This window comes from Akebia trifoliata, chromosome 3 (genome assembly GCF_017979445.1).
Source record: "Akebia trifoliata isolate Shusen 1 chromosome 3, ASM1797944v1, whole genome shotgun sequence".
In the NCBI taxonomy this organism is placed as follows: domain Eukaryota; kingdom Viridiplantae; phylum Streptophyta; class Magnoliopsida; order Ranunculales; family Lardizabalaceae; genus Akebia; species Akebia trifoliata.
Window position 1 is genome coordinate 10,206,110 of NC_141377.1, and position 10,268 is coordinate 10,216,377.

At 33.9% G+C, this 10,268-nt stretch overlaps 1 protein-coding gene across 1 annotated transcript; it reads right to left on the minus strand.

The window, feature by feature from the left end:
* Positions 1–4,090: 4,090 nt before the first annotated feature.
* LOC147405955 (putative UDP-arabinopyranose mutase 2) lies at positions 4,091–7,912 on the minus strand. The gene is made up of 4 exons (XM_086433851.1): positions 7,440–7,912; positions 5,537–5,787; positions 5,276–5,444; positions 4,091–4,646 (listed from the first exon to the last, which is right to left on the minus strand). Exons 1-4 carry the CDS (start codon positions 7,761–7,763, stop codon positions 4,308–4,310), a joined length of 1,083 nt encoding a protein of 360 aa, XP_086289977.1. The 5' UTR covers positions 7,764–7,912; the 3' UTR covers positions 4,091–4,307.
* Positions 7,913–10,268: the final 2,356 nt, after the last annotated feature.

Genomic DNA, 10,268 nt, shown 5'->3' on the forward strand with positions numbered 1-10,268 from the left:
TGTCAAGCTGACTCATTTTTATTTGGTTACTCCAAAATGTCCTAAACCATGGGCATGGGATGAGGTGCTTCCATAACCTAAAGTACTTTGTGTCACAAACGCTCTGTTGTAAAACTCTCAGTAGCAATTCAATGGTAGGATAAAAACAATTTGAAAAAAAAAAGGGAATTTAGGAAGGATTATAAGAAACATTCGTCCATTTCAGCTTATCCTTTAGGCACGCTTGATCTCTTCTTTATCTTTCTCTTTTAGTAAAAAAAAAATCGAACACCAGATTGACCATACTTAGCTTGAAAACATCGGCTCATATCTGAACTGCTCACGTTTGGATTGGGTAAGGCTTTCGAACCTCAGGTTTTTTTTGACAAGTTTAGGTGCTGTTTGATACAGCTTCAAAACGCAGATTTTCCTGCATTTGCGGTCAAAAGCTGCGTTTTGAAGCTTAATCAAACGCGACCCAGCAACTGTGTTTTGAAACGCAAATAAGAGAAGTGGTAAAGAGGAGCTTTTTAAAACTGCGTTTGCAGGAGATTGAGATACCGAATAAACGGTTCATATAAATGATGTTTTTGCCCCTGCCTATTTTCTCCTTCGAATAGACCGGCATAAACTCTCTCAAACCTCTGTTCGCACACACAACGGCTCTCTCTCTCTCTCTCTCTCTCTGTCTCTCACCTCTCTTTTGCTCTCGGACACCTCTCTCTCTGTTTCATCTTTGTCTTCAAACGTCTAACACAGCTGCGCACAGCTGTTCGATCTCCAAATCGTACAGACCTCGCACAAATCCATCTCCTTCTCAAAGCTTTATCTCTCTCGCACAGATCTTGAAGGAGTTTGACCTCTACATCATCACTAATCAACTCTTACAGGTATCCTTCTCATTTTCAGTTTTTTGTAGATCGAATACGTTTTTAGTTTGGGGTTTTTGGTTTAGAGAATGGGTTTTATTTATATACCCATCACAATATCGATCTCGAACTCAACAAATCAAGGCCATGTGAAGCCAATCCAAGATGGTGAGAGCTTATTGATTGGGTGCGACCATGACTATCATTGAGTTGTTTTTTTCCAAAAATCAAAATAAAACAGAACAGAATTTTATATTTTATTCATAAATAAATATATAACCAATTCTTTAAGTGTTAAAAATGAACGTTAGAATTAAAAATTTCAATTGTTACCTTGCGTTTACATAGTTGAGATCGATTTTTTTTTTTTTTTACATGAATCATTTTTCTGGAGTTGTTGAAAGCTATTCTAAATTCAAACCATCTCAAATGCGTTTTCATTATTTTACTATTTATTAATTTTATTTCATATATTCTTTTAAAATATTTTGCCTTTTATTATTACAACTTATCCATCCCAACATACAATTTTGTTTTTATTTTTTATTTTTGCATAGTACTTGATACTCACAACTCAATCTATTAAATCTTTTCCTACCACCATATCTAGTCCATTTCTAATATTATCATCTTTTTTATATAAGAGAGTGCACTCTTGACTTGTCCATGGGATTAGTCGGATTAAGTTTGAATACGCATGTATCAAAAAATAATAATAATAAATAAATAAATAGTTATATTTGAGTGTGAGGAATGCTATCCCTTCTTTCACATGAGTAGTTTGCATCCCCTGTTTGTCGTCATCATCATATATGCCTTATCTTTAATTTTAGCAATGCTCTTAATTAGATTTGAATTTCTGATTTAGAGCTAGTCAAAAGGTTGTTTTAGTTATGGTTTCGACTTTAAAGATTTATCCATTGCTTCTTTTGCCTTAAGTGGTAGCACAACCTCTATTCTTATATAATCTATTTCGATCTCCTCTTCTAAGAAATCTTTCCCATGCCACTGTAAGGAAATTTATTTTGCTCATCTTTCTTCATCTTCAATATATGTTGGATTGAAATCTATTGGATTACAATCAAGATGGATGCTTCTTTTGCCCCAACTACCAAGATGGATACAATTTTGGTTTTATTTTTTATTTTTTCACATTGCTTGATACTCACAACTCAATCTATTAAATCTTTTCCTACCACCATATCTAGTCCATTTCTAATATTATCATCTTTTTTATATAAGAGAGTGCACTCTTGACTTGTCCACGGGATTAGTCGGATTAAGTTTGAATACTCATGTATCAAAAAATAATAATAAATAAATAAATAAATAGTTATATTTGAGTGTGAGGAATGCTATCCCTTCTTTCACATGAGTAGTTTGCATCCCCTGTTTGTCGTCATCATCATATATGCCTTATCTCAAATATTAAGCTTTGTAACATCTATGCCTTGCACAACTATTTTAATACTTCTTTCAACATGATTTCAATAGTAATGAAATTATCACTGTAATTATGTACTTGTACGTACGAAAACTTTTTTTTGTTATGTAAACCTTTTGATTTATATTTGAATAAAAGTATGGCCCTCTAGCGTAAGTCATTTTTAAAAATGATATTCAGTTGAGTAGGCAATTACTTTATTTAAATGCATGAAAATAACTTGTATCTCTTTATGAATTGGCCTCGATAAAATTTAAATTTTAGTTAGTTATGTGCAAATAACTAATGACTTTTCAGTCTTATCTGTTGATTGTTAGTTCAAAACATGAGAGTTGATTCTAATTCAATAGTAATTGAAATGAGCAGTCCTAGGTTTTCTTCCATTTACATTTATTTTTTCAAGTGTAAAATACAGTGCAAGTTGTATTTGAGTTGTTTGGTTGCAAGATTGTGCCAAAATTAACAGTTGTAACCTGTATTTCGGTTATTTTCCAAATCATATACACACGAAAGAGATCAAGAACCTATTAAGTCATTGGCTCAAAAAAGACTAAAATGAGAAAGATGAGATGGTGAAGAACTTCACAAGAAGTCAATGACTACCGTGGGACTGATGCATTATATTTATCTATATTTATTGTAATTATATATTTATAGGGGTATTTTAGTAATTTTTGATGCAATATGTGTACATTATGTTGGATTGTGTATTATGCAGGTAATTTGTTTATTAGGAAAATTTTATGTCTATTTTTAAGAGGAGATGCTGCCGAAATTTCTATAGAATTATAAATTTTTCTATATTTTTTTTAGAATTATAAATATTTTAAAATTAATACAATTATTTTTTTAATTTTTTATATAATTTTATTATATTTATATATATTTACTGTAATTATATATTTATAGGGGTATTATGATAATTTATAGGGGTATTATGGTAATTTTTAATGCATTCTGGGTGCACTAGCAACCTTAGGGGTATTCTGATCATTTTACCATAATACAACAGATTCTTGAAGCTATATCAAACATTAATTACCAAATTCTGGTCAACAACACAGCACTTTTGCAAAGTTTTATCAAACAAACTTTTCAATATTTCAGTTTCTGACATCAGATTTAGACAGCAGAAGCTGACAGCAGATTTAAGAAATTGAATCAATTAGCACCTGAGCTGAGCCTATACTAACACTTGTTGGAGTCACATTGGCTCAAAATTCAAATAACACCTGAACTGAGCCTATACGGTTCATGGTCTAGATTTGAAATCTTTTTTTTTCTTCTTAGCAATTTTTGAAAATATGAAGTCCCAAATTCAAAATTCAATGAAACAGTAAAAAATATTATATTATATTCTTTTGAGTTCTTAAAATTTTATTCTCCACATCCACGTGACGTCCCATCATATTGCCATGGAACTCAAAGAATTTTTCATTTTATAACCAAACAGATTAATAATGTAATTATTAGATGAAGAAAGGTTTTGAATCCACATATTCAGACTTTAACCTACTTTTAGCAAGTTGGCTCCTCCAACTTATATAGGAACTCAGCAAGTCAAAAATAGCCCAAATCCCACCATCAAAGGTACTGGTTATCTATCAATTCAACTAGTCACAATCCGCCAACTAATACTCCAGCATGGCATATATACATATATAAGGGTTGGCCCTTTCCCACTACAATTGATCTTCATTGGACTCTCTCTAAAGTATACTACTTCTCACCTTCCCTTGACTCAATAATAGGCACACAAGAAAGTAAAACCAACCAAAATAGAGAAGGAAACCTAACATAATTCAAAGCGAGCTAATTCAATATTAAATCCAATAATTTTATTGTTATAAACTCATTATGAAGACAGATTGTAGGATACCTACCAACCTCACCCAAAAAAACAAAAAAAAATCCTCCAAGCTTCCAGCCAAAGCTTAGAGGAAAATAAAAATATATCAATTTAAAAAGCTCTCTCTATATGCTAAATTGAGGGTCGCAATTGTTAATCAAAGCCTCTATTTGGGAACGCCCTTGGGCAGTTCAACTGCAACTCCAGATGGATTGAGCTCGTCCCAAGCTTCGATCCATGTGACCATTGCATCTGCAAGTTTGGTGAAGTAGGGGTCTATTTTTCCAAGCTTGGCTCTAACCTGCTTGGAGAGTTCAATGTAGCACTTTTGAACAGTGGTACACTCCTTTGAGAGGGTCGCAGATTGGAAGAAAGGGATCAGCTCTTCTTGCCAGTAGATGCCATTGTATTCTTTCTTGAGGTTCACAAATGGGTTGCTTGCTTTGCTATGCCATATGTAAGGCAGACCAGTCTTGATACCCCATCCCATATGGTCACATATCACCTACAAAATCATAACCCAATGATATAATTTTTTGGGGATACATGTAGAAAAGGAAGTAAATTTGAAGTAGAAAGATGTTCAGAATTTGGGATGCTCATAAGCCCTGCCACTCTGTACTTTAGTGTAGGGCTTAAATGGGTCGGGTTCAGGCCGGATATGAGTATGTCCATATGCAGATCTGAATTTCTTATTCGGATCCAGATCTGAATCGACCAAACTACTTGATTCAGGTCGGATAATTTTGGACCATCCAACTTTTTTTGTGTGGCAATATTTCTTTTCTAATTGCTATACTATTCTATTTTATTATTATAAGAATTCATATTATATTAAAGTATTAGCAAAAATATATCTTGAACAATATAAAAATATAGTTTCAAAGCAATATGTCATTCGGATCTAGGCGAATATATAGGGTGGGAGACGTATCCGGCTCTGGTTAAGGGACATCAACCCATATTCGACTCATTTTTATTCCGGTCTACTCCAAAGTGTCCAAACTTGCTAATTTGGATTGGATTTTGGATAAAATCCGACACATTTTATGCCCTACTTTCATGTAATAAGAGACTGAAAAACATTTGAAGTGAAAAAAAAAAAGAGTAAATGCCAGGAATGATGAATGATACCTTAGTGCACCAACCAGCCCACATATCATCGTACCGTCCAATTGGTTGACCATCACCCATGAGTCCAAAGTACATTGCAGGGCCGATCAGTTCACGGTTGAATGTCAAATTCATACCACACATGGGGAACAAGGTCCCCTTGGGAATTGTTAGAACTGCATCTACATACCTAAAAAATGAAAAAAGAATTAGGTTTGAGAAAACACAACATATAAGCAGATTCCAAGAGGTTTTCTTATACAATGTGAAGAATCTGCAAACCTAGTGTTTCTCTCACGAGGCTTGACAAGCTGGGTGGGAGCATCATAGTCTGGGATGTTGAGCCAGAGGCCATGAGATATGGCTGTGGGGGCACCCTCACGGAGGCTGAAAGGGTACCCACGGACAAAGTCTGCACCATCTCTGTACGGATCGTATAGAGTGTTGAAGAAAAAGGGGGTTGATGGGGAGAGAATATTCTTTATGTGTTGCTCGAGCGCGTTGATCTCTTTGCCAGATGGATCCTTAGCAACCTGTTTAACAACATAAGAGTTTCCATATTTATATTCACAAAAAAGACTAAACCCACAATTAAGTTTATCGATTGTTATATTAAATTCATTTATATACTTTCAACCCAAAAAAAAAAAATTTTCATTAATAGACGAAGGAAAAAATGTATAAATAAAATTAACAATTAGTGAAAAAAAGGTAGAAATATAAATAGAACAAGTATGACATGACAAACACAGTTTGCATCTTGGAGATATGAAAATTTAATGAGAGGCTATGTAATTGATTATAAAATAAATATGAGTAGTGCTTAGCACAACTGGTAATTTTCCCCAAACCCCAACGGACGGCAATAAGTGGCTGCATCCTTGCACCGAAGTATGCAATCAACTACTGTCTCTGATAGACCATACAATATAGATATAACCATTATGATATTCTAACTTCCCTACAAGACCTTCCCATGACAAGACCTCCCTTTTACTTCCTTTTATTTCTAATAAATCTATCCTTATTTATCAAAAAAAAAAAAAAAGCACAAAGAGAAAGTCACATTTGATTTGTATATTGTGGGACCAGAAAGATGGCATGATAAAAGATCTCATATCTGTAAACCACGTTGAACAAAACTAGTTAATAGTTCTCAGTTTAGTACTAAAATATGGTGTCATGTAAAAAGTAGGAAATAATGGTCTTTGGATGAAGAATTTGACTGGTAAAGTTGGTTTTGATCTAGATGGGACTTTGGAGAACTACCAGATCTCTCCTGAAATTTAATTCAATTACTTCATCAGACAAATCCCTCCCAATCCAAAACAAAACTTGTACATAAAGAAATCTAAATCCATACTTACCATCGAAAACAAAAAAGGTCAAAGAGAACAGAGATCTCTAATCAAATAGAAGATGTTGCTAATATACCAAATAGGGCGATGTTAAACATGCTAGAATTGATTCCACAAATTGATCCATTTTCACCTCCATATTCTCAAAAGCTAAAGAAACCCATGAATCAAATTCCAGGGATAAAATGCCATTGCATTCCCATCAAGGACACAAAGATCAAATACCAACCTAGTCAAGGAAATTGTGAGTATAAAGGGTGTGGAGATCAAATCTGATCCAGTTCCCAAAAACCATATAAAATTCTTAAGTACTAAACACAAAGCACCTTTTTTTTTTACCCATTATAAGAATACATGCATATCAAAATGACATTACCTTGAGCAGAATTCAGTATTTCTTAGTTAATAAAGCACAACAAAAGGCTCATCATCCTTGGATGAAGAAGATCAAGACTTTAGCATAAACAAACAAAAAAAATAAATAAAGATTATAAAAGTTTCAATTAGCAAACAATTAAGTAAAATCAAACAAAAACATAAACACCATAAAAACCTCTCAACCCCCAACCAAAAAAAAAAATCCAAAAAACCACCGAGAAAATGCAATCAAAACAATATTCTTTTCCCCAAAGCAAAACCCATCAAGAAAATTTCATCAAAACCCCATCTTTCCCACTAAAACAGAAACCCCATCAGTCAAACAGTCAAACCCAAAGAAACCCTTTCCCTAAAACCCATCAAGATCCAATCTTTTTTTTTTCCCCAAAGCACAAAACCCAAAATCGAAGTTCAAACTATAATTAAAAATAATACTAATCAAGACTTACGAAGCAATCGTCGTCAATGGTGAAGATATACTTCTTCTTGGAGACCATGTAACCAAAGCATCTGCAAGCAGAGTCCTTGAAGGAAATACAAGATGCCTTTGGACCCAAAATCCTGTTAATGTCGTTGCGATTGTAAAGCTCATAATCGAACCCTTCAGGAACCTTGATCGTCTTTGATGGATCACCATCTTGAACGATAATTAGATGATACGGCTGGAAGTAAGGTCTCCACATCTCGAGGAAATCGAGGTTTCTGATCGTTGGTATCACGATATCGAGCTCATTTTTCAAAATAGGAGTCGGAGCAACCGAAGATTCTGCCATTAGAGAGAAAGAGAGAGAGAGAGAGAGAGAGGAGACAAGGATGGAAGGGAAGTCTTGGGTCTTATATAAAACTTTTTCAGTAAGTGGTGGCACGTGCGAGATAGGCGTTGTTCGCACGAGTGTGAGCGTCTGAAGATTCAATGCCGCCTGTGTTTTGGCATCTTTTGTCGCTGGAAATGTATAAAAGCTTTAAAGAAGGGCGGGCCGATTCAAAGAATTCAAGTAAGGGGGAGAGAATTAATTATGGATTCTTTGTAGGGATTTATTTCTAAATATGCCCTAATTTTTTGGGCTGTAACTTTAAAATCCAGTTAATAAAATCTTTCTTTTTAAATCATCCCTCAATATAAATTTTAAACCATTTAAAAAGTTCTTTAAAAATGATCTCTTCACTTGGAAAAAAAAATCAAGAGAAAATTACTTAAATGACCTGGCAAAGGGATTTTTTTTTTTCTAAATAGTTCTTAAGTTTTGGGGTTTATGGTGTATACATTTGCATTAGAACCTAATTTTGGAATTTCATATATTTGTTTTCTTTCTAAAATCACAAAAACTAATCTATTAGTGTCAATCTCGACAGCTTGCGGAGGTCATGGTCATGATATGGCAACTTGTAAGGAACCACTTACGTAAATAAAATTGTTACATGAATCTTATTTGATACACGATTTAAACATTTTTAGTAATATATGTTGGCATGTTGCATCCAATCCAACCACTAAACATAAATTAAATCAATTACGTACATTTGGTATTATAAAGACATTTGAAAAGTTGCATCCATCCATATTATTTAATACAATAATCTTTAGAAACAAGCTTGTCTTGTCCAACACATACAACAAATAATTTAAACTTGAGATATTATCTTTGTAATTAGGGAAATTGCTATTTTGTAACGCTTTTCTGATAGTGTTATTTAGTTGAGACATTCCACGAATCTAAGAAGGAAAATCCCACACTCACTATTGTTATTCTGATGAGGGTGGATTTGGATAGTCCATGACAAGCCAAGTGGTAGACTAAGATTCAAAACTTATCCGTCACACTGACATTGTCTAGCATCACTTAAGGTCTAAGGATATAGATTTAATTGCAAAACTAAATCGATTACTTATAATAAAACTAATTAATAAGATTGATGAATGCGAAGATTATTACAATTGTTTTCACTTGCGGTTTGCATATATATATGGGAAGCATTCGAAGGCCCTAAACAGAGCCAAACATTGTGTCAAAACATTTTTCAATAGGGATTATAAGTTTCAGAATGGGCTGATTTTTGGTGAGGATGATCTCTATGAGATCATCCTCACAAAAAATCAGTTAATTCCGAAACTTCTAATCCTACTTTACAAGTTGAAGAATCATGGACCGTTTGATTTTTGTAAATCACTTTTGATAGAGTTAGAAGTTTTGTAATGGACTGATTTTTGGTGAGGATGATCTCTACACCATAAATTGAAAAAATATTTGGTTATCTTTAGGTCCTCCAAATGCCACCCTATATATATATTCTTATACTTCCCTCCCTTATTTCTTTAATTTTTGTTTAGAAAGTCAAAAGATGCCATGAGTACCTTCCCCTACCTCCGGTAGATCGAACTTCGGTTTGGTTGAAAGTGTAGGGACTGTAATTATTTTCAAATAAAATCGTTTTAAACCCCGAAACACAATTTGCATATACCTTACTCAATTCGTTTTGAGGCAATCGGTAATTGGACCATTCTTAATCTATAAGAATGGGCCTATAGCCATTAGCCAACAATTTTCAAAACAATATTCCTAAGGCAAGATTTCGATAAGGATCATCTCTTTCAAAGAGATGATCCCTATAATCCAAGTCGATAACAAATCCCTTGTTTTTAAGGGTACAAGTCGTCGATCACTCGACCTCCTTTATTTTGTACTTTTATAAAAAGTGACAATGTTTTTTGAGGTTATTGTCATTTGATAGAGAAAAAATGATGCCTAACACCTTCCCTTTTATCTAATCGAACTCATACTTGGATCCTAGGTGGATCGGTATCTTAATCCGTACGAGAGTCATTACGATGCCAAAATGACGTTTTTTTCTAAAAAGAAACACTTTACTCATATGAGAGTTGGTTTGACTGCTCTAACCATGGCGGAATATTTCCGGGATGTTAATGAACAAGACGTACTTCTTTTTATCGACAATATTTTTCGTTTCGTCCAAGCAGGATCCGAAGTATCTGCTTTATTAGGCAGAATGCCTTCTGCTGTAGGTTATCAACCTACCCTTAGTACAGAAATGGGTTCTTTGCAAGAAAGAATTACTTCTACCAAAGAGGGATCCATAACTTCTATTCAAGCAGACATTTGCACATTTAGATGTTACTATCGTACAATCAAGAGGACTATCTGCTGAATGTATTTATCCAGTTCCGAGTGACCATTCACACCCTTTAAAAAAAAGAATGATGAGGACTCCAAATCCTTGTAGAAGTGGTCTTTGAACTCAAAAATCAAGTATCTATACTC

Bases quoted from the DNA above. Each gene is read 5' to 3' on its own strand.
- LOC147405955 (XM_086433851.1), bottom strand. From the start codon at position 7,763: ATGGCAGAATCTTCGGTTGCTCCGACTCCTATTTTGAAAAATGAGCTC. The intron at 5,445-5,536 runs GTTTGCAGATTC...TTCATTTTTTAG, and splicing joins CCTCGTGAGAGAAACACTAG to GTATGTAGATGCAGTTCTAA. The intron at 4,647-5,275 runs GTATCATTCATC...ATGATTTTGTAG, and splicing joins GGGCTGGTTGGTGCACTAAG to GTGATATGTGACCATATGGG.